Genomic DNA, 24,923 nt, shown 5'->3' with positions numbered 1-24,923 from the left:
TGCGATGTCGGGAGGTCCGGCTCTGGTAGGGGTGTCTGGTACGGTGGCACCTCCGGCGTCTCTGTCGGGATGTTCGGTGACAGGGTCAGATTGTTCACGACTAGGACCTGGTTGATTAATATCAGTAGGATTTTCATCAAAGCGTACTTTTTTCGGTGTAGCAAATTGACGTCTAATCTCCTTGGCCGCGTCACTACGAATGAATTCATTCCAAGTACCAGCACTGGCGCCGTGTTGTTGTTTATGTTCTTTCCAAGCTTTAGATAATTCTTTTTGAATATTTGTATATGCTTGTTGTCCTGCGTGCACTCTCTTCGACATATTGGGATACACTGGATGTCCTATTACATATTTTTCAAACAAATGTTTTAAAGATAACCCTGTTGCTCCTAATAAAGCACTTACATTTTCACTTTTACTAAATTCATGAGCAAACTCGATTATTGCTGTTTCGTCAGCGGTAAATATATCTTTATTATCACGGGCTATCCAATATTCAGCATCATGTTTTGCAGCTATCCAATCTGCGTCGTTTACTGGATCACCTTTATCAATATCATTACCTGGCCCTAGATATTTATAACCTGGCAATGTAAAATCACCAGTGAAATATTTAACAAACTCCAAATTTTCCATTGCGCTGGTAAATGATAAAGAACAGGCCGGCGGCCTGTTTCCCTACTGCGTGGACGACCACACCGGGGAAGCGGGGAGCGGAAAGTGGCGGGGCATAATCATGATCATGATCATGCGCTTCGCGCGATCGATCGATTGCCCCGCCACTTTCTTCGCATTTTAGTTTTTCAGTTGGCGGAGAGGCTTTTAACAAAGTGGCCGTCAATGAGTTTTTCACATTATTGGAAAGTATTGTAGATGAGCATAGCCTTACGCCTGACAGAATTTATAACGTCGATGAAACCGGCGTTAGTATTGTACCAAAAACTCAGTCAAGGATATTGTCACTCAAGGGTCAAAAACAAGTTGGCTGCTTGACATCTGGAGATAGAGGGCAATTAGTTACGGCTGAAATCTGTTTTAGCGCCGCAGGAAATTATATACCACCAATGCTGATCTACGCCCGAAAACGCATGAAGAATGAGCTACTAGATGGTGCACCACCAGGATTTTGGGGGATATGTAGTGACAATGGTTGGATAACTTCACAAATATTTTATACTTGGTTCAAAAAATTTGTAAAGACCGTAAAACCCACTAAAGAAAAACCAGTTTTGTTACCTTACAAACGCCCGCTACAGACGTGTTCTGCAGAAGAAACTGCTAAAAAATTTGTTCATTTTATATTTCATGTAGGTATACCTAAATATATAGTAACCAACCAAGGCACGAACTTTAGTTCTGAAGTACTACGCCAGTTAACTAGGATGTTCGGTATAAAGCATATATTAGCATCTCCCTCCACCCACAAATCTGTAGAGTCCTTGAACGTAGTCACTCTACTCTAGGCTTCTGGGGCTGGATCTCTGCAGCCGGACCCGGAGAGTTAGTCGAAATAGGGGGGCGTTTAAATGGGCAGTGGTACAGAGATATTCTTCAGGAGGTCTTGTATCCAACCGCCAGGTTATTATATGATGATGATCAACCGATCAGCTTTATACAGGACGAATGCTCAATCCACAACGCAAGGGTAGTTAATGAGTACATTGAAAGCAACAATGATATCAATCTTATAAAACTATCACCCAAGAGTCCCGACTTGAACCCTATAGAAAATGTATGGGGCAAGATGGTCCAGATATGGGATCGAGAACAACTGCGTACTACTGCAGCATTGCGTACGCATGTTCAACAGATTTGGGATTATTTGAGAGGGGGCAATTTTTGTTTTAATGCAGTTCGGTCGAAGCGGCAACGTCTTCTTGACGTTATTAATGCTGACACAAGATTTTAAATGTAAATAATTAATGTATTTTGTTTTAAGAAAAATATAAGACAATACCTATCAACTTATCTTTTGCCTTTTATTTTTCTACATACCTAAAACCCTAAAAAAATATGTAAAATATTAAAAAAGTGGTAGTTACTATGTATGGTAAACTGTACTTAGATTGATTTTTATTTGATTAATTTTTAAAACTTACGTTATTCACGAATTATACAAAAAGATCGAATCAGAAATGAGGAGATCCGCAGGATAATAAAGGTCACCAACATAGCCCAACGAGCCAGCAAGCTAAGCGTAGGGAGTCTACCCGCGAGATGGACAGACGACCTTGTGAATGCCGCGGGAACTCCCTGGACGGCCGCTGGCCGCTTCTAGCCGGCCAATGCAGAAATCATTATAAGAGGCCTATGTTCAGCAGTGGACGCCCTATGGCTGATAATATGATGATGATGGACTTTAAACTAATTGAATTATTTAACATTTTTATATAGATAGAGCGAAATCAGGTGAGCAAATAAATCATAACAATTAAATTATTTACGAGTTTTAATGGCTGCAGTTTGCGCGTGTAAATCACTTATCTGAACACGCCTTTTGTAGGAGCCTACACATGGCTTTATTTCGTGTGTCAGAATAAAAATAAGCCTTATGGTAATGGACTTTAGATTGCTTATACCATGAAGCGAAGATATTTATGCGCACTTTAGGCGCTTAGATACCAATGAAAAGTTTGGCAGCTAAGATAAAAAAGACTAAGGCCTATAACGCACTAGCGGTTGGCCGCCATGCGGCGTGCCGTTGCGGTAGGCCGCACATCGATTAGTACATGAAACCGCACGATAACGACGCACTGATTTGCGGCCAGCCGTCAACCGCTCCGGTTGTTCCGGAGCTGCGACGAGCCGCGCCGGTTGAATGATGCGACGCACCGCATCCCCACCACGCACTCGGCGCGGTAGTCGCAAACGCCGCGTCCCGCCCGCCAGTCCGTCGTCGCTTGTTTCACGCGCTAGACGCTACTCGTGCGCGTCATGGATTTTGATACAGAAAAGTTCATTTTAGAAATAAAAGAACGCCCCGCAATATGGGATAGCAAATGCGCTGATTATGCAGACAGAAATAAAAAGTTAAAATGTTGGGAGGAAATGATTAATATATATGCAAAGGAAGATGATACATCGGAAGAAAAGAAAGAACTCGGTAAGTTACGTTATTTATTAATCATGGTTACAATGTTACAATCATCATACCTACTTTTTATTCGCAATTTCCTGCGATTTTGCGGATTAATGCCATTATATTTACTTATATATATTTTTCTTGCCATTCCAATTTACCTTCATGTTCAAAATACTGAGCGAAAGAGTCACGAATTCTTTCAGCGATATTATTACCTATTCGATTATATGTTCTCGGAGTTTCTGGTACATCAGGCGACATGTAACATGTTAAAGTATCTTCATAGTTATAACCGTCTCTGTCTCGAACGTAGTTATGCAAAATGCAACATGCTTTGATGATATCAGTAGCCAAACTAATATCCACATTTAAAGGTCTATGGAATATACGCCACTTATTGCTCAGTATTCCAAACGAACATTCGACATATCGCCGTGCTCTACTATGCCGATAATTATATATTCTCTTAGTAGTGTTTAAATTAGAATTTTTTGGTTTTGCATAAGGTCGCATTAAGTTCGTGGATAAGGGAAAGGCTTCATCGCCTACTAAAACATATGGCATTGGAATAGTATTTACTTGTGATATGGGTACTGATTCTGGTATCTCAAGTTCTCCTGCTATCATTTTTTTGTAAAAGTTAGAGTGTTGATAAACTGCTGAGTCTCCAAATTTGCCACAAGCACCGACATCTATTGTTATGAATTTGTAATTACTGTCGCATATAGCCATAAGTATAATGGAAAAGAACTGCTTATAATTGTAGTACATGGATCCACTATGGCACGGCTTTATTACCCGTATGTGTTTCCCATCTATAGCCCCAATGCAATTCGGAAAATTAGCTCTTGTAGAGAAACCCTTTGCAATATCTAGCCATCTTTGTTGAGATGGCTTCGGTAAACAAGATTCTTTTAACAGTAACAGCAGTAAAATATTGCCGAACATACTTCACGAACAAATTCAGCTATTGTACTCGCACCAATTCGAAATGTGTAATGTAGTTCAGCGAATGTACATCCGGTTGCCAAATATCTAAAAACATAATTATTTTTTTATTAATTTAAATGGTTATTGTTACAGGTAAAGTACTTATGAAAAAATGGCGGAATATTAAAGATAGTTTTGTAAAAGCTTCGAAAAATATGAAAAACATGAAAAGCGGTTCAGGTGCCAAACATAAAAGCCCATATACCTATTATAATATTTTATTATTCTTAAAGGACTCTACTATGGTAAATGAGACAGAGTCAGACATTGCCAACAATCTTTCCCAAGACCATGATGGCCCATATGAAACATCACAGAATTTAGTTAGTCAGAAAAAAAAGAAAAAAAGTAATAATGAAGACGTTATTGGACAACAATTAGTATCAGTATTGAACAAAAACTTGGAGTATAAAAAAGAAATGGAAAATGACGAAGACAAGTTGTTTTTGTTATCCCTTTTAAGAGAGTTCAAAAAAATTCCAGAATCCAATAAATTGGAAGCGAGATGTGAAATCATAAGAGCTATTAGAAATGCTCAACAACCATCATTTCATTATAGTACGCAATTTGATCGAGGGTATCGAAACCATATGTATGAAAGTGAATATGCTGGAAGAGGATATCAAACACTTGATAGTGACTACACTGGCCGAGGGTATGAGAGTAGACTCAATAATAGAGAACCCACAACTACAGGTTACCAACACCGTCAAAATCTACCAGGTACATCCACGCACTCAATGGATACAACTGAAGAGGCAACTCAGGAATCTGCTAGCCAAGACGACGCTTCGTTGATGTCTGAATTGTTTAATTCACCGTAGATTTTTTGTTAATGTGATTCTATTTCTATGTGCCTTAAATAAATGTGATTCAACTTAATATATTGTTTTCTTACCTGATGGTTATAATGAGCTTTTCTTCCGGGGATATAGATATCCGAAATCGTGTATCCTGGCCACGAATATTTAAATATAGTTTTGTTAATAATTCTTCATACGATTTTACTGACATCCTAGTGTATCCAAAGAACTTATCTTCAAATTTCTTTAGGTTTGAAATAAAAATATTAAACTCTTTGCCGTCATGTCGTGTCACCAATAGAGGATGTATCCAAAATCTATGTTTATTTTTTTGACGATATTTTCTACGATGATATAAATAAATGACTGCCGCAACTTCCTCAACGTCCATCATGTGCAAAATTTCTAGAAGCACTGACGATTGCGGCAGACCGCAGTGAGCCAAGACCATACGGTTAGCCGGAATACGGCGTGCCGTTACGGCTGACCGTATATGCTGCGGCCTGCCGCATCGGCATACCGCATCGCGGCAGGCCGCTAGTGCGTTTTAGCCCTAAGTAGTCTTTTTTTTAACCGTAACATGTAAATGGTAACTTTCGATACGCAGATATATTATTATATACCAGTTATTATAGACCAGTTATATATCAAATATAACGAAGTCACCAGATATTAGTACTGGTACTAATAATTTAGTTTTAAACTAGGTAATAAGACAGAGGTGAAACCTTCTTTTATAAACCTTGTTCATCAAAATATACAGGGTTTCACCAGCAAATACGAGGGCTGCTATTTATGTATCCGGAACTTGCCAATAATTCTAGAATATTTAAAAAGTAATTACAACATTTGAAAATAGAACTCTTCGGCTAGAGAATAAATATTTTTCATGTCCCTGTCATTTGTTTTTTTCAATTGGCGCCAATTTTGAAAATAGCTTGTCTTCATTGCCATGGATTTAACTCGTGAACATTTTCGCGCGATGATTTATTATGATTTTCGGCGTGGATTAACTCAAAAACAGTGCATCGAACAACTGATTTTAACTTTTGGAGATGAAGCACCATCGAAAACCACTGTGTATTATTGGTTTAAGGAATTTCAACGTGGACGGTCTATGCTCACGGATGAAATTAAGGAGGGTCGTCCTAAATCGGTAGTGGTACAACAAAATATTGATGCTGTGCGACAATTAGTAATGCAAGATCGTCATGTTACATACCGCGAGATAGAGGCGTCTCTGGGCATTAGTATGACGAGTATACACCCAATGATTTTTATTTATTTCCAAACATTAAAAATAAATTACGTGGTCAACGTTTTTCGAGTCGCGAAGAGGCCGTTGATGCGTTCAAAACACACGTTTTGGACATACCTCAATCAGAATGGAAAAAGTGCTTTGAAAATTGGTTTCATCGTATGCAGAAGTGCATAGATCATCGCGGAGAATACTTCGAGAAACAATAAAACCATATGTAATAATATATGTTTGTTTAATTTTGTTATTCCGGATACATAAATAGCAACCCTCGTATAATGAAATTTGTTTATTTTTGTAACATAGAGAGGTTGATATTTTTTGTGTTACAGAACATTTTTTTAAAGGTGAAATTAAATTAGCTTTTCCAAATAAATATATAGTAGGAAGTACATTCCTAACCTAATCTAACCTTATCTCCGCTCCTGTAATCCGTAGGCCGTTAACTAAGTACCGCAAAATGCGTTTTCGCGAAACCATAAATAAGAAATTGCCTGAATTAGATTTAACTAAAAATCCTAATGAACATTATAATAAGATTTTTAATACAGTGGAAACAGAATTCAAAAAAACTTTTCCTCTTAAGACATAAAACCTAAACACAACTTAACTAAAAACAAAAATTCTGCATTTGTAAATGTACTCTGTCCATACGTGTTCCTGGTTGAATATTCGATTGTGACACCCGAGTCCTGGGATTAGGATTGACCTGAGGAATGATAAACCTTGACAATTGACTTTCATCAACAGCTTTCCCAAAAAGAGTCGATAGCCGTCCAGTCGAAAAAACACAGCTTAATCTTAATTATATATACACCAGGCTTCTGGGCTTCGCTGTCGTAAATGAAACCAGAAAAACACGAGGGTGAGATGGAGAGCCACGCTCATAAGACAAACTATTTTTTAAATTTTCACAGCGCTGCTAGTTGACTGTTAAATTAGGTACTTATAGCCCACGGAGTAGAAAAAAAAATATTTTTTCTGTTCCGCTTTTTACTCCGCCTATTGTACCTTTAAAAACATTTATTGTTTTAAAAGGGGAAGGACTTTTACACAACATCTAAAAGCTAGGTAAAAAAAGTTGAACTCTTACAAATTGTATTTTTTTTTCTACAACAATGTACTATAACTGTAATAAATAAATGAAAAAAAAAAACTCGCCAAAGACTATTCAAATATCAAAAATCATAATACTCATTTCGTATAATTTATTTCACGAAATTTTCACCATAAAATTCATAACAGCATAACTGTTTTCAAACTCTGAAAGTGGGGTTAAGTGATGTATATCCAAGTTTTCCATTTGCCCTTGTTAAGTCTTTCAAGTTAAAGGAAATTAGATTCAGTCCACTGCCGGGTAACCAAGTTAGGGAGGCGCAGCGAGGCTTCAATACTTAATCGTATCAAATGGTAGGTACACTATGTCTATATAAAATATCCATTCGTATATATATATATATATATATATATATCAGTATTAAAAGATAATAAAGTGAAACTTAAATTTTGCGATTGGGCTACAAATGGTATTTATATTAGCAGAAACAAGTTGTATGAACTTTATGGTCAAAAACAGTATAATTTTAATGCGGAATTTATATCATATGTTAAACGTTACTCTAAAACTTTTTAAAAGGTATGTTCAACAGCAAAATCTTTATATTTAATTTATAAAATAAAAAATTCTAATGACAAAATCAAAACAGCTTGGTCAATCATTAATAAAGAAACCGGCAAGTTTAACCCACGCGACAACAATATTTCTTTAAAAATTGGTGATAAAACCATTAATTCAAATGACGAAGTGGCCAACGAATTCAATAACTTCTTTGCCAATATTTCTAAAAATATTACGGGCTCCCTTTCGTCTTGTCCCAGTGCTGCAGATGATTTATTAAAAAGAAATGCCTCAGATCCTAAATCTACCTTCCGATTTAGACATATTTCTCCTGAAGAATTATTATCTGCTTACAAAGCACTCAACATGAAAAATACAGAGGATCTGTGGGGTATATCTGTCTCAGTGCTTAGCACTATTATTGATCTGATTGCTCCCCACTTAACTATTATATTCAATAATTGCATCTCAGATGGAGTTTTCCCTGACCTCATGAAAATCAGCAAAATTATACCTCTTTTCAAACAGGGCGCTAAAAACGATCCCACTAATTACAGACCCATTTCCATTCTACCTGCATTAAGTAAAATTTTTGAAAAGCTAATTTTAACTCAATTAGTTTCTTATTTTAACATAAACAAAATATTACACAATAGTCAATTCGGTTTCACTAAAGGTCGTTCCACTACTGATGCAGCAGCCACTCTAGTTGGAATTATCAATGATGCTTGGGAAGCCGGACAGGATGTTATAGGTGTATTTTGTGACCTTTCAAAAGCTTTTGACTGTGTCGACCACAACATACTGAAAAATAAGCTTAAATTTTATGGTGTCACTGGAGCGGCCCTTGATGTACTATCTTCTTACTTAGACAATAGAACTCAGAAAGTAGAAATTAATAGAGCAGCCTCTAACAGCGCTCCTGTGCACATGGGCGTGCCTCAAGGCTCCATTATTGGTCCTTTTCTATTTCTAGTTTATATAAATGATCTTCCTTGTCTTGCCCAACATTTGTGTGATGTAATTTTATTTGCTGACGACACGTCACTACTGTTTAAAGTTGATAGAAAAAGTAGAAATTATAACAATGTAAGCAACATTATGTCACTTGTGCTTGAATGGTTTACAACTAATAACCTGGCTTTAAACACAGACAAGACCAAGTGTATTAAGTTCTCTCTTTCAAACGCACCCCAACTTGATATTCCTTTACAGCTGCCTTGATATTCCTTACTGCCGCCATCACGTCTATGAATTGGTACTCAAAGCAGCCTTTGAAGCAAAAATTAGCCAGGTGACTACAAGCCCAGATATTCCCCTATTTAAAAAATTCCGAGACAGCTGGAAAAATATTGATAGTACCAAAATTGAAACCTATCGAGCAAAAACTGCATTGTGCCTGACACTAAGTGAAATTGAGGACCTAATTTCGTTTTATCACTCTGAACTGACGAAAACAATTGTCAGAGACGACTATCGTGAGTTAATAGAGCTCTCAATTATATTTTTAGGCGGAGATGAAGGAAACAAGATTAAAATCCGACCCCCCGGTGCCATGCACCAAGCTCGATGGATGGCTAGAGTTATCTATTCCTTAAAAATATTATTACTTAGCTCTCAATTTAAAATTACCATTAAAGATAAGAACGCTCTATTTGATGTCTGCTTGTTCATCGCTTCATCCTATTTCAAACCTGTTGAAAATGACAGGGAAAAATCTCAGTGTAAAATATGTATAAAACATATTCTCGAAAGGGTCGAACAACATCGTCGCTAAAAAATCATCTAAAATCAGTGCACCCCGAAGAGTTTATTTTGTTTGAAAAGGAGAATAACAAAAAGCAGCTACAGAAAACAAAAACTGATGCCAGTAAGTTGTATTTTAGGCAAAATTACCTAATTTAGTTAGGTATTTACTAGTATAAGTATATATATTTATAGCATATATTGTACAATAAAGTTTGTATTTATTTTAAAGTGAAATGGTATTTACAGTTAAAAAAATAGAAGTTTTATTGTTTTGAATAGAATTTATAGCGGTTCGTTTATATTTATATAAAAGCTGTTTAGTATATATTTTTTATATATTGTGTTTTTTGTTTGTTTTTAGATAAAATCATTACGCCTCTTCAAGAAGCGAAGAAACAGCTTTCATTAGAAGAACTAATACAAAAAGAAAAGAAATGGGATGTCAACAATTTAAACTCGAAAAAATTTGATAAACTAATCGGAGAAATTCTCTTCAAAATTTACCTTTTAATTTTGTGGAAGGACTTGGATTTCGCAGGCTGACACAAGAAATAGCACCGAGATACAATTTTAGAGGGCGCAACTTTTTCACCGAATTTGTATGCAAGGAGCTGTATGGCAAAATTGCTATCAAAATTAAAGAATTGATTAAAAATTTTGATCACATGTCGTTTACTTCTGACATTTGGTCAGATCTAATGCCTCTTTACTTAGTTTGACTTGTCATGGAATAACTAATGATTTTGATCGGTCATCAATTGTTTTGAAATGTGAAACTTTTGACGACCGCCACACAGGTGACATAATAGCTGAAAAATTTGACACGATGCTTACGGAATGGAATATCTCAAACGATCAAGTGCATTGCATGATTCGAGACGAAGGCTCCAATATGAAAAGAGCGATGCGATTAGCAAAATTTCAAGATTTGGATTGTGCAGTTCATAAAATGCAACTTGCAATTAGAAGTTTTTTAAACTCACAAGAAAATATAAAGGGCATCAAACAAAAATGTAAAAAAATATCGACGCACTTTAACCACTCCACTATAGCCCACAAACAACTACAAAAAATCCAGGACAGGCTCAACCAACCACATCTCAAAGTTTTTCAAGATTGTGTTACGCGATGGAATAGTACATTTTATGTTTGAGCGTTTTTTGAAAGTAAAAGATGCATTAAGCCTTTACTTAAATGACAGCGAGAACTTTTTTCCACTCTTCTGGTAAAATATTCTATTTTACCAGAAGAGTGGAAAAAAGTTCGTATGAAAATGAATTCTCCAGGTTAGTAATTCTTTATAACCAGTTGTTATCAATTCTTTATAATCAATTTCTTATGTATATGTGAGATAAACCATTTATATTTGAAATCAAAATATAAAGTAAATTATATTTGTCATATATTTGCACATCAGGTGGTCCGACTTGTGAGCAATATCGCAACCGGGAGACTAAATGTAGTCTGAATGTACAAATGGCGTCGGATGCCAAATTAAAAATTAGAAATATAATTGCGCGCTGGCCAGGATCAGCCCATGATAGCACAGTTTTTAATGATTTACCTTTATTTGCTCAGTTCGTATGTCGAGAGTTTGGCTCATACCTATTAATTGGCGATGCAGAATATCCTTGTCGAAATTATTTACTTACCCCACTTTTAATAAAAAAAAATTGTAACGGATTTAAAAAATATTGCAAGTCAGTGTGAACTTGACATTTTCAGTTGGAACCTTAATGTCACAAACCAGTTCATAAAAGAAAAGAAAGATTTTACAAGACAAGCCTAAAACCTTAGATCAAACAGTTGAACTGGCAAAAGCGCATAAAATGGCAAGAAAATAAGCCCAGGAATTAAAGCAGAGTAGCAAGGCAATAATTCAATAAATTCGTCAGCAGACCAAGTTGCCACAGAAGTATATTGAGAAATCAAATATGGGACGCTCGGGATTCGCCTCAGTTTGGAAGATTAAGCGAGCGAGCGAATCGCGCTGATTTGAGTCCCGCGTCCCGCGCGGGATTCGCCTCAGTTCGAACGAAGCTTAATGAAGCCTCTTGTAGTTCCGCCGAAAAATTTAACTGTTTGAAATTGAAACTGTTGTTTTGTGGCGCGGACGTTTAAAAATCAGTATATACAAGGGAAGAGACATAAATATGGAGAAAAATCACATGTATTGCGGAAGTCATGACGTTGAACTTCGGGGAAAAGGTCATGCAGATACAGTTGTAATTATGTTAATGGAGGATTATTTGAATGAAGGGCATTCGTTGTATATGGATATTTTTATAACAGTGGAAGATCTGTTAGTTAAAAATACTTACGTCACCGGCACCCTCAGAGCTAACAGATTGCGCAATCCTTGTATTACTAAAATGAAACTTAAGAGGGGCGATTTGTTGTCTAGATATAATTGTCGCGGAGTCTGTGTTTCTAATTTTAAAGATAAAAGGAATGTCATTATGTTTTCTACAGAACATAATTCACATTTAGTGAATCAAACTAATATGGTAAAATTTCACAAAAATCAGAAGTCATAGTGAAGTATGTATTATGAAAATATGAAAGGTGTGGATAAAAAAGATCAGTTACTCGCGTACTATCCATGCTATAATAAATCCACTAGATGGTATAAAAAAATACTATATATATATGCCGGGGAGTGAGCAGGAACGCATGCAAGTCCCGAGCGACTTTATCTGCATAGCGAAATTCCTTCGGGTTATAGAAATGAATTTTCCCATATGAAAATGAATTCTCCAGGTTAGTAATTCTTTATAACCAGTTGTTATCAATTCTTTATAATCAATTTCTTATGTATATGTGAGATAAACCATTTATATTTGAAATCAAAATATAAAGTAAATTATATTTGTCATATATTTGCACATCAGGTGGTCCGACTTGTGAGCAATATCGCAACCGGGAGACTAAATGTAGTCTGAATGTACAAATGGCGTCGGATGCCAAATTAAAAATTAGAAATATAATTGCGCGCTGGCCAGGATCAGCCCATGATAGCACAGTTTTTAATCATTTACCTTTATGTGCTCAGTTCGTATGTCGAGAGTTTGGCTCATACCTATTAATTGTTCCCCCTTCCCCCTCGCATCTCGTACAGTGCGGACGTGTTTTTAGTTGTCTCAAATTTAATTCGATTTTTCTTATATATTAAAAATTATCTACGGAAACAGTGAGCTTAAAGAGAACGAAATCAAAAACAATATTACACACAACAATAGAACGTTGAATATAATTTCCCAAAATATTCGCAGCAGTAGCTGCAATATGGACGGCTTTACAGCGCTTTTACAAGACTCCCAAATCCCGTGGGACATAATCATCTTATCAGAATATTGGCTCCCATCTAACAAATATATACACGAACTTGAAAATTACGCATATGCCTCTACTTCTCGAAACAATACACAGAACGAAGGTGTGATCATCTACTACAGAAAATCCCTCAATGTAAAAATAGAAGAACCCCAGATTATAGATGCAAACTGTCTAACACTTAAATTAAGCCAATCAACTTGCATTTTAGGCATATATAGACCACCAGCCGAGAGAGATATCACAAATTTTCTAAACACGCTGGATAATACCCTCTCTAAATTATCAAATTTCCAAAATATTATTCTTTGTGGAGATATTAATATAGATCTAGTCCCAAATAGCTCTAACAATCGCCAAAACGAGTACCTAAACATGCTAGCTAGACACGGAATGCTATCTTGCCATACTGTCCCCACTCATGGGCGCACATGCTACGAATATATGATTACCAAAACGAAATTGGACGCAACTTGTCTCGTTGTGGAGTCAACATTAACCGATCACTATACAGTTTGCTTTAGCTTAAATCTAAAACAAATTCTCCCCCTTCAAAACAAAACTATATTTAAAATTGATTACAGTGTCCTAGACCCATCAATCCAGCAACTTGACTTTAGCCCAGTTCTGGACAGCCCAGACCCGAATACAGCCACCGACGTATTTTTAAAGACAATCAAGGATGTCATTGATAAATGCTCCAAACCTATAAAAAAGTCCAAAAGAAACACTATTTACAAACCTTGGATAACAAAAGGATTACTACGCTGCATCAAAAATAGGGACAACCTACATAAAAAATTCAAGAAGAATCCAGGAAACGACGTTATTACTCTAACATACAAACGATATAGAAATTACTGTACACAAATATTAAAAAATGTTAAAAGAAATTACGAAAAATCACAAATTAATGACTCCAAAAACAATACTAAACATCTCTGGAAAGTAATAAAAGATATAAATGGCATTAAAAGCACTCAGGATCACTCACCAAACCTAGTAAATGAAAAATGCCCAGTTAGCAGTGTCAATAACATAAATACTGTACTAGCAAATGTGGGTAAGAACCTAGCCGACCAGATACCTCCCAGTGACCCTGAGCCTTGCTCATCTAACACAGACATCCCTCTGGCGCCTACGCCACCTCACAGTTTAATGATGGCCCCAGTCTTGGAAGAAGAAGTTCTACAGATCATAACTGGTCTTAAAACTAAATGTGCGGTTGGACTAGATCAAATATCAAGTCAGATAGTAAAGAGGTATGCTATTGTACTGGTCAAACCTATAACCCACATTTGTAACCTGGCAATAGAAAAGGGCATCTTTCCAACGGCTTTTAAAAAAGCGCTTATCAAACCGATCCATAAGAATGGTGACAAAAATAATATTGATAACTATAGACCAATTCTACCAACTTTGTCTAAGATCCTAGAGCGTATCATGAACAACCGTCTGGTCAAATTTCTAGAGCAAAACGAACTCCTATCCTCACGTCAGTACGGTTTTCGAGCAGGCAGGTCTACCAGCGATGCAGTGCAAGAGCTGATACACTCTATTATTTCCTCGTTAGATAAAAGGAAGAAATGTCTAGTCATATTCCTCGACCTGAAAAAGGCATTTGATACAGTCTCCATCCCTCGACTATTAATTAAACTTGAAAATATAGGAGTCAGAGGAGTGGCTCTTGCACTTTTCAGAGATTTCCTAACCCACAGAACACAGCGTACCAAAATAGGAGAGTGGACGAGTGAGGAAGTAGACATCACATGTGGCGTGCCACAGGGCAGCTGTGTCTCTCCCACCCTATTCTTGGTATACATTGATAGCCTGTGTCGACTTCAAATGGAAAATGGAAGAGCCATTACCTTTGCTGACGATACCGCTCTCTTCTTTAGTAGCGATAGATGGGAGGATACTTTTCGAGCGGCTCAAAAGGGTCTACAACTAACTAGCAAGTGGCTTACCACCAACATACTGACGCTAAATACTAACAAAACTAAATATATAACCTTTGCGCTTAAATCTAACCTAATTCCGACTACCACCCTTTCACTAACTGCACACTTGTGTAACCAAAGTACCAAAAATTGTACCTGCCCACAGCTCGAAAGAGTGGATAAGCTTAAATATCTAGGAGTCGTTATAGACCAAACACTCTCATTTAGACCTCATTTAGATTCCCTCTCTACCCGACTACGCAAACTTATCTACATCTTCAGATCACTTCGACACATCTCGGACAAAAAAGTTTTGAAAATGGTTTATAACACACTGTGCCAGTCGCTTGTAAACTATTGTATCATCTCTTGGGGCGGGGTCGCCCAAACAAACCTACTAGTAGTTGAAAGAGCTCAAAGAGCCATTCTCAAAGTAGCGGCGGGACTCCCTTTTAGGTACCCGACGGTCGAGTTATATAAATACTGGGACGTACTTACTGTCAGACAGTCTTTCATACTGTACACTTCACTCAGACAACACTCCCAGCTCACATATGACCCGAACAAGTATAGAGGTAGGCGGACTACACCATCAGTTTGCCAAATCCCCCCCCCTCAACACCGCTACTGCAAACTCTTTTTTCTGCTACCTAGGGCCATTCATCTATAATAAACTAAATAAATTAATAAACATATACCCCCTTCATAAATATAGTTGTAAAAAAGCTATAGTAGCTTACCTCAAAAAACTGGACTACAATGAGACAGAAACTTTTCTTCATCCAATCAGCTAAATCTAAACTAAAATTTAATTCACTTTGCAACTAACCTACCTCCCCATACCTATATTTTACCGTCTAAATCTACTCACCACTCAAATGCTATCTCCGACCGAAATAATACCTTCTACCATACACAATACCCACAATACACTCACACACCCATAAACACCTCTCACACACTCAACTACAACTTGACAGCCTATATACATTTAAATACTATGTAAATACTCCTAGGAATAAAATAGGATTATTTAGCTTGTTAGTTTATAATAAACAACACGTATTCAAACAATACACGACATCAAGTATGCCGAGGGCGGGGGCCTAGTTACCTGTAGCACAGGTCCTTAGAGCGCTTGTAGACGTCCGTTTTTTTCACCGGATAACGGACCGTGTTTTTTGCCGGATTCGCGGTGGTGTATGAATTATAATGAATGTATGTACATGCACCGGACATCGGTCCGGCGAACAATTTACGCCGGATGCACCACCCCTTCCCCTCGGCGCGACGGACACCGGTCCGGTGTAAGAAATGGCGGTCATCCACGCCAGTGTATTGGTGCGTGTTGACGCTGCCGGACGTATTGCCTGTTTTCTGTTAATTGAGTGCCGTCTACCTGCGTTCTTTTAAAAATGGGTAATATTGACATGGAATTGTTAATAAGTTTGGTTGAAAATAGGCCTGTACTGTGGGACAAAACCCAAGAGTGCTATAAAAATAGACAGTCGAGTTTTGCCGCTTGGAGAGAAATTTGTCTTGCGTTAAATGAAGGTTTTGAAACGATGTCCGAGAAAGAAAAAAATGATTTTGGTAAGTAACATTTTATTTTCATTATTTTTATGCATGTTGATTTTGCCATGGTACACGCCCTACTGGTGACATGAAATACTCTGCATATTTGTTACGAATCATATTTGCTGTTACATTACCTCGTGTTGAATGGGAACGAGGCAAATGGCATAGAGTAGACACCATGTGTGAACTAGCAGTGTCAGTAGCATTATTAGCAATACCCTCTACTTTATGAATTATGTTTTGTAATAAGCAGCATGTTTTTACAATGTTAACAGCAGTATCTGTTGAAACATTTAATGGTCTATGCAAAATCCTCCATTTATTGGATAAAATACCAAATGCGCATTCGACGTAGCGTCGCGCTCTTGTGAGACGATAATTGAAAATTTTTTTTATTGAGTCAAGTTGATGCCCACCGTAAGGACGAAGTACGTGTTGATGTAAAGCGAAAGCTTCATCAGCAACAAATACATAAGGTAACTCACTGCCTGCACCTGGCAACTGCTTAGGTCGAGGAATATTTAATTTATCGCCTACTATTCTTTTCCAAAATTCTGTTTCTTTAAATACTGCTGAATCGCATTCTTTGCCGTAGGCTCCAACATCAATAAAAACAAAATTATAGTTTGTGTCTACCACGGCCATTAATACTATTGAGAAATAGAGCTTGTAGTTGAAAAACATTGATCCACTTTCTTCTGGCTTGATGATTCTAATATGTTTTCCGTCAATGGCTCCCAAGCAATGAGGAAAATTTGCATTGGTCTCGAAATTTTTTGCTATTGTTAACCATTCGTCTTCCGATGGTAGTTTCATATAAATTGGAGAAAGGGTTTCCCACAATGCTTCAAATACTTCTTGTACAATACAGCTGATAGTTTTTATACCCATTCTGAAACTGTAATGTAGATCACTAAATGTGTTCCCTGCAGCTAAATATCTGTAACAATTTTTTCTTTTTTAGGCAAAGATATCATAAAAAAATGGAACAATGCAAGAGATAACTGGATGAAATATCACAAAAAAGTTAAGGAATGTAAATCCGGCTCTGGTGCAAAAAGTCTACGAAAATATAAATTCTACGATCAAATGCTCTTTTTGTGTAAAATTGTGACTCGCCGAACAACGGAAGCAAGTATTACATCAGAAAAAAACATCACACAATCTCACAACAAAGAAACTGACTCACAAACCAATAATGACCCTACCGCACCAGCCAATACTACCGATTTAACAAAAACAAGCAAGAAGAGAAAGACAGACTGTAGCGAAGTTGATCGACAAATGCTTACTTTAATTAAATCAGTTGAAGATGAAGACAAGAGTAAGAGTATGTGTTTTTTCAAAGGTATTGCTCCGATTGTAGACAAGTATAGTGATGACGATTATGTTGAATTCCAATATGAAATCATTAAAGTTATGAGAAATTTAACTCGGAGAAATCAAGCGTCCATGCAGCAGCAAAATTACAATTACAATATTAATCGAGGCTACACTACGGCTACACCCGACTACAGGATACACGAATATCAACCAACACAACCCATTCCATCCACATCCAGGATGCCTCAAGAACTCATGCAGCAAGATGATTCCCAATCTTCAATTATTACTGAATTAAGTTCAATCACATCGCCTGATTACGATTTCGATTTTTCTAAAACTCCTTAATTTATTTTTTGAGTATAATAAAACAATTACTACCTACTAAATTTTGTTTTAATTAATACAGGTAATCAATCCCCTTTTCTATAATTTGAAATTGAACATCTCTTTAACATACCTTATCGTAACGGCTAATCTCTCTGCCGGGGAAATAGATTTACGCATGTCAGTATCCTCGTGTCTTATTTTATCATATATGGCTGTTAATAATAGTTGAAAGGTTTCTTTCTTCATCCGAAAATAATTGTAAAATTTAGTTTCATCTTCTTCCAACTGCGTAAAAAGAGTTTGAAATGCACCATATTTTTCCCTTTCCAATAATATAGGATGCACCCACGATGACCTTTTACGTTTTTCTATTTCTTTTTGTTTCTTCTTGTACAAATAGTAGGCCAATACGAGTTTTTTTTTCTTATTATTCGACATTTCACACGTGTGTAATCTCTGACTACCAGTTCAAAACTAACGCATATAGACGGCAGTCCATCCATCCGGTAAAAAAAATATGTATACAAGGATAGCCGTTTATTCACGGTCCGTTATCCGGTGAAAAAAACGGACGTCTACAAGCGCTCAGGGACCAATTTCAGGAACTAGGCTCTTCACGAGAATACAATGTCAGTATCATATAAGTATATCCCAATAAGTGTTAATTAGTTTGTAAGGACATTTTTTGTGAAGAGTAAATAAACGTTTTTATTATTATTATTATTAATTGGCGATGCAGAATATCCTTGTCGAAATTATTTACTTACCCCACTTTTAATAAAAAAAAATTGTAACGGATTTAAAAAATATTGCAAGTCAGTGTGAACTTGACATTTTCAGTTGGAACCTTAATGTCACAAACCAGTTCATAAAAGAAAAGAAAGATTTTACAAGACAAGCCTAAAACCTTAGATCAAACAGTTGAACTGGCAAAAGCGCATAAAATGGCAAGAAAATAAGCCCAGGAATTAAAGCAGAGTAGCAAGGCAATAATTCAATAAATTCGTCAGCAGACCAAGTTGCCACAGAAGTATATTGAGAAATCAAATATGGGACGCTCGGGATTCGCCTCAGTTTGGAAGATTAAGCGAGCGAGCGAATCGCGCTGATTTGAGTCCCGCGTCCCGCGCGGGATTCGCCTCAGTTCGAACGAAGCTTAATGAAGCCTCTTGTAGTTCCGCCGAAAAATTTAACTGTTTGAAATTGAAACTGTTGTTTTGTGGCGCGGACGTTTAAAAATCAGTATATACAAGGGAAGAGACATAAATATGGAGAAAAATCACATGTATTGCGGAAGTCATGACGTTGAACTTCGGGGAAAAGGTCATGCAGATACAGTTGTAATTATGTTAATGGAGGATTATTTGAATGAAGGGCATTCGTTGTATATGGATATTTTTATAACAGTGGAAGATCTGTTAGTTAAAAATACTTACGTCACCGGCACCCTCAGAGCTAACAGATCGCGCAATCCTTGTATTACTAAAATGAAACTTAAGAGGGGCGATTTGTTGTCTAGATATAATTGTCGCGGAGTCTGTGTTTCTAATTTTAAAGATAAAAGGAATGTCATTATGTTTTCTACAGAACATGATTCACATTTAGTGAATCAAACTAATATGGTAAAATTTCACAAAAATCAGAAGTCATAGTGAAGTATGTATTATGAAAATATGAAAGGTGTGGATTAAAAAAGATCGGTTACTCGCGTACTATCCATGCTATAATAAATCCACTAGATGGTATAAAAAAATACTATATATATATGCCGGGGAGTGAGCAGGAACGCATGCAAGTCCCGAGCGACTTTTTCTGCATAGCGAAATTCCTTCGGGTTATAGAAATGAATTTTCCCATATGAAAATGAATTCTCCAGGTTAGTAATTCTTTATAACCAGTTGTTATCAATTCTTTATAATCAATTTCTTATGTATATGTGAGATAAACCATTTATATTTGAAATCAAAATATAAAGTAAATTATATTTGACATATATTTGCACATCAGGTGGTCCGACTTGTGAGCAATATCGCAACCGGGAGACTAAATGTAGTCTGAATGTACAAATGGCGTCGGATGCCAAATTAAAAATTAGAAATATAATTGCGCGCTGGCCAGGATCAGCCCATGATAGCACAGTTTTTAATGATTTACCTTTATGTGCTCAGTTCGTATGTCGAGAGTTTGGCTCATACCTATTAATTGGCGATGCAAAATATCCTTGTCGAAATTATTTACTTACCCCACTTGCAATAAAAAAAATTGTAACGGATTTAAAAAATATTGCAAGTCAGTGTGAACTTAGATGACAATCTATCAATTGACATTTTCAGCTGGAACCTTAATGTGTCAAACCAGTTGATAAAAGAAAAGATTTTACAAGACAAGCCTAAAACCTTAGATCAAACAGTTGAACTAACAAAAGCGCACGAAATGGAAAGAAAATAAGCCCAGGAATTAGAGCAGAGTAGCAAGGTAATAATTCAACAAATTCGTCAGCAGACCAAGTTGCCACAAAAGTATATTGAGAAATCAAATACGGGACGCTCGGGATTCCCCTCAGTTTGGGAGACTAAGCGAGCGAGGGAATCGCGCTGATTTGAGTCACGCGTCCCGCGCGGGATTCGCCTCAGTTCGAACGAAGCTTAATGAAGCCTCTTGTAGTTCCGCCGAAAAATTTAACCGTTTGAAATTGAAACTGTTGTTTTGTGGCGCGGACGTTTAAAAATCAGTATACACAAGGGAAGAGACATAAATATGGAGAAAAATCACATGTATTGCGGAAGTCATGACGTTGAACTTCGAGGAAAAGGTCAGGCAGATACAGTTGTAATTATGTTAATGGAGGATTATTTGAATGAAGGGCATTCGTTGTATATAGATATTTTTTATAACAGTGGAAGATCTGTTAGTTAAAAATACTTACGTCACCGGCACCCTCAGAGCTAACAGATCGCGCAATCCTTGCATTACTAAAATGAAACTTAAGAGGGGTGATTTGTTGTCTAGATATAATTATCGCGGAGTCTGTGTTTCTAATTTTAAAGATAAAAGGAATGTCATTATGTTTTCTACAGAACATGCTTCACATTTAGTGAATCAAACTAATATGGTAAAATTTCACAAAAACCAGAAGTCATAGTGAAGTATAATGAAAATATGAAAGGTGTGGATAAAAAAGATCAGTTACTCGCGTACTATCCATGCTATAATAAATCCACTAGATGGTATAAAAAATACTATATATATGCCGGGGAGTGAGCAGGAACGAATGCAAGTCGCGAACGACTTTTTCTGCATAGGGAAATTCCTTCGGGTTATAGGTGCTATTGATTGTACCCATATGAAAATGAATTCTCCAGGTTAGTAATTCTTTATAACCAGTTGTTATCAATTCTTTATAATCAATTTCTTACGTATATGTGAGATAAACCATTTATATTTGAAATCAAAATATAAAGTAAATTATATTTGTCATATATTTGCACATCAGGTGGTCCGACTTGTGAGCAATATCGCAACCGGGAGACTAAATGTAGTCTGAATGTACAAATGGCGTCGGATGCCAAATTAAAAATTAGAAATATAATTGCGCGCTGGCCAGGATCAGCCCATGATAGCAGTTTTTAATGATTTACCTTTATGTGCTCAGTTCGTATGTCGAGAGTTTGGCTCATACCTATTAATTGGCGATGCAGAATATCCTTGTCGAAATTATTTACTTACCCCACTTGCAATAAAAAAAATTGTAACGGATTTAAAAAATATTGCAAGTCAGTGTGAACTTAGATGACAATCTTTCAATTGACATTTTCAGCTGGAACCTTAATGTGTCAAACCAGTTGATAAAAGAAAAGATTTTACAAGACAAGCCTAAAACCTTAGATCAAACAGTTGAACTAACAAAAGCGCACGAAATGGCAAGAAAATAAGCCCAGGAATTAGAGCAGAGTAGCAAGGTAATAATTCAACAAATTCGTCAGCAGACCAGGTTGCCACAAAAGTATATTGAGAAATCAAATACGGGACGCTCGGGATTCCCCTCAGTTTGGGAGATTAAGCGAGCGAGCGAATCGCGCTGATTTGAGTCACGCATCCCGCGCGGGATTCGCCTCAGTTCGAACGAAGCTTAATGAAGCCTCTTGTAGTTCCGCCGAAAAATTTAACCGTTTGAAATTGAAACTGTTGTTTTGTGGCGCGGACGTTTAAAAATCAGTATACACAAGGGAAGAGACATAAATATGGAGAAAAATCACATGTATTGCGGAAGTCATGACGTTGAACTTCGAGGAAAAGGTCAGGCAGATACAGTTGTAATTATGTTAATGGAGGATTATTTGAATGAAGGGCATTCGTTGTATATGGATATTTTTTATAACAGTGGAAGATCTGTTAGTTAAAAATACTTACGTCACCGGCACCCTCAGAGCTAACAGATTGCGCAATCCTTGCATTACTAAAATGAAACTTAAGAGGGGCGATTTGTTGTCTAGATATAATTGTCGCGGAGTCTGTGTTTCTAATTTTAAAGATAAAAGGAATGTCATTATGTTTTCTACAGAACATGCTTCACATTTAGTGAATGAAGGCGCGAGATGGCGCTGCGTTGTAAACATAGGCTCTGTGATAAATAAACTTTTAAAATTTCCAAAGTAAATATTAAGATCTCGAAGTGACTAAATTGTGATCTATGGACTGTGATTCTCATGTGGTAGTGTTTGTGACTGAAAATAACAGTGAAATTCTAATAAACAAAGGACAAAATTACTTGTGCTTATAAAAAAGCTATTTCACAAATTACGTGCAAATAAACAATCAACAAGACTGTGAAGTGATTACATAAACAAAGTTATTAATAAACTTTACACATAACGTGAATATTATTTGTAAATAGTGAAATTTAACAAAAGTGATACAAAATCTCTTTGTTCTCCAATGGTCCAATCAATTCAAACCTGTATGAGTCATTATTTAACGATCTTACTTATAAAGTTCGTAAAGAAGTACGCAATTTGCCAATGTTACTAAGGATCTAATTGGCCGAGCGGTTAAGGCAAGCGGTTCAGACTCGGAGAGCACCGGTTCGATCCCCATCAGCATCCGCAAGTTTTTTTTTTTTTGAAATTTAAATTTGAGATTCGTCATCACCACGGGCGAAAAACAAAATTGAAGACGGAAGATAATAAAAGCGTAGCTGCACTGACATCGATATTCTATTTATTAAAATTATTAGTTTGGCTACTGGACAAGAGATGACGCCATCTGTCACAAATAATGTATGTGAAAAATGTAAAAGGGAGATAGAGAGTAAATATTTTTTAACCTGCACCGTATGTAAAAAGCATTTTGACCTAGAATGTACCGGAACAGAGAAACGTTTTTTCTCAACTATGACTTGCGAGCATAAAAAAACATGGCGATGCATGTTTTGTTTATCCAGTATGCAGCGTTCATCTTCTCCTAAACTTCAAGATAACATTACATTTAGAGCAAATCGCAAGGCAAATATACAGTTGCAAAATTCATTCGAAGTACTCTCTGACACGATATCTGAGGAGGATGAAGAATATGCTTCATTTTGTGAAGAAAATGTGACTAAAAACTGTCCTAAATGTGATACTAATAAATCTTGTGAGACAAATGAATTAAGAAATATAATAAGCGCTTTAGAAAACCAACTGAAGCTGTCAAAAACTAAAATAGATTACCTGGAATCGGAAAATAAATCATTAAAAGATCTGCTCTCTAGGAACAATAACAAGTCGGTGTTAAGACAATCTTATGCAGGATGTCCCCCGAAGTCAGATAACAAGAAACAAACTCTGAACACAAAACCACTTGATTCCTCAACATCAACTTCTCAAATTATCGAACAAGATAAATATTTTAACCAGCCGAAACAATCAAGAAAATCTCAAAAGCATAAATTACTCGTCATAAGCTCGAATAATAAGCATAAAATTTTATCATATATAAGAAATGAGGAGCAATTTGAAAAATATGAATGTTGTCATTTCATTAAAACTCGCAGAGGAATAAAAGACCTATTACAAGATATAGACAGTAAATTGCAATCATATACCAAAATGGATCACTGTGTTATTCTCATTGGAGATGCAGATTTCAAGTACTCTCAAAATTACGAAAACTTAGTAAACTACATCAGAACAAAGCTGGAAAATATAAGGCACACTAACATCACTATTGCCTGTCCTACCTATATATGTGGGGCACCCGTTTTCAACAGTAGAGCTGAAGCTTTTACAACCCTGTTACAGGCAGACATAGAAGAACATCAGTATGCTTATTTTCACGATTCTAATGGAAAACTGACTTTCAATATGTTTTCAGATTATTCAGGACAATTGTTAAATTCAGGAATGAAGTGTTTATTGTATAATATTGCTCAACTCTTAAATGTTGTTAATTATAAATACAGCTCTGAACAGATGCCTATTGTATCACAACAGCCGGAAATAGAAAATTCGACTGACTCTTATTTTGTACCGAATCCACAACAGCCAAGTACCTCATCTCTAAATAAAAATAAATCCAAGTTTTTTCGATCCTCATTGTAGCAAAAAACACGTAACACTATTGCATCAAAATATAGCTGGTTTCTTTAAAAAAAAAGATAATCTTGAAATAATTTTGCATGATTTTACAAATCAAAATAAAAGTATTGATATTTTATGTTTAACTGAAACTTTTATAAAATCAGGAAGCGAAAAAAATATGTTTCTCAAAGACTTAATATTGGCAAACTGGTATTCAAGAGAATTTCAAAAAAGAGGTGGGGTTAGTATATTTTGCAAAAAATACCTAAACTTTAATACGTTGGACTTTATAAAAGATTTTTGTATCCCAACATCATTTGAGGCATGTGGCATAGAGATACTGTCGATCAATTGTATAATAA

At 36.3% G+C, this 24,923-nt stretch overlaps 4 protein-coding genes and 1 pseudogene across 4 annotated transcripts in view; 3 read left to right on the top strand and 2 right to left on the bottom strand.

Moving 5' to 3' along the window:
* The first annotated feature begins 2,934 nt into the window (after positions 1–2,934).
* On the top strand, positions 2,935–4,974 carry LOC128678884 (uncharacterized). The gene is made up of 2 exons (XM_053760775.1): positions 2,935–3,103; positions 4,166–4,974. Exons 1-2 carry the CDS (start codon positions 2,935–2,937, stop codon positions 4,894–4,896), a joined length of 900 nt encoding a protein of 299 aa, XP_053616750.1. The 3' UTR covers positions 4,897–4,974.
* LOC128678876 (uncharacterized) lies at positions 3,101–5,428 on the bottom strand (annotated as a pseudogene).
* Positions 5,429–6,263: 835 nt separating this feature from the next.
* Positions 6,264–24,923, top strand: part of LOC128678888 (uncharacterized) — a 240,575-nt gene continuing 221,915 nt past the window's right edge. The window contains exon 1 of the mRNA XM_053760781.2: positions 6,264–6,274. The gene's annotated coding sequence lies outside the window, so the exon portion shown is untranslated. The remainder of the gene's footprint in view (positions 6,275–24,923) is intronic.
* On the top strand, positions 16,189–18,109 carry LOC128678886 (uncharacterized). The gene is made up of 2 exons (XM_053760776.2): positions 16,189–16,366; positions 17,316–18,109. The coding sequence occupies exons 1-2, from the start codon at positions 16,189–16,191 to the stop codon at positions 18,020–18,022; spliced, it is 885 nt and encodes a 294-aa protein (XP_053616751.1). The 3' UTR covers positions 18,023–18,109.
* LOC128678879 (uncharacterized) lies at positions 16,361–18,566 on the bottom strand. Its single transcript, XM_053760765.2, has 2 exons — positions 18,135–18,566; positions 16,361–17,291 (listed from the first exon to the last, which is right to left on the bottom strand). Exons 1-2 carry the CDS (start codon positions 18,440–18,442, stop codon positions 16,394–16,396), a joined length of 1,206 nt encoding a protein of 401 aa, XP_053616740.1. The 5' UTR covers positions 18,443–18,566; the 3' UTR covers positions 16,361–16,393.

The sequence above is a fragment of the Plodia interpunctella genome, chromosome 20 (assembly GCF_027563975.2).
Source record: "Plodia interpunctella isolate USDA-ARS_2022_Savannah chromosome 20, ilPloInte3.2, whole genome shotgun sequence".
Classification (NCBI taxonomy): domain Eukaryota; kingdom Metazoa; phylum Arthropoda; class Insecta; order Lepidoptera; family Pyralidae; genus Plodia; species Plodia interpunctella.
The sequence above is the reverse complement of the archived record's forward strand: the minus strand, read 5'-3'. Positions and strand labels throughout refer to the sequence as shown.

Bases quoted from the DNA above. Each gene is read 5' to 3' on its own strand.
- LOC128678884 (XM_053760775.1), top strand. From the start codon at position 2,935: ATGGATTTTGATACAGAAAAGTTCATTTTAGAAATAAAAGAACGCCCC. The intron at 3,104-4,165 runs GTAAGTTACGTT...TTATTGTTACAG, and splicing joins GGAAGAAAAGAAAGAACTCG to GTAAAGTACTTATGAAAAAA.
- LOC128678879 (XM_053760765.2), bottom strand. From the start codon at position 18,442: ATGTCGAATAATAAGAAAAAAAAACTCGTATTGGCCTACTATTTGTAC. The intron at 17,292-18,134 runs GTATGTTAAAGA...AAATTGTTACAG, and splicing joins AGATTAGCCGTTACGATAAG to ATATTTAGCTGCAGGGAACA.
- LOC128678886 (XM_053760776.2), top strand. From the start codon at position 16,189: ATGGGTAATATTGACATGGAATTGTTAATAAGTTTGGTTGAAAATAGG. The intron at 16,367-17,315 runs GTAAGTAACATT...TTTCTTTTTTAG, and splicing joins GAAAGAAAAAAATGATTTTG to GCAAAGATATCATAAAAAAA.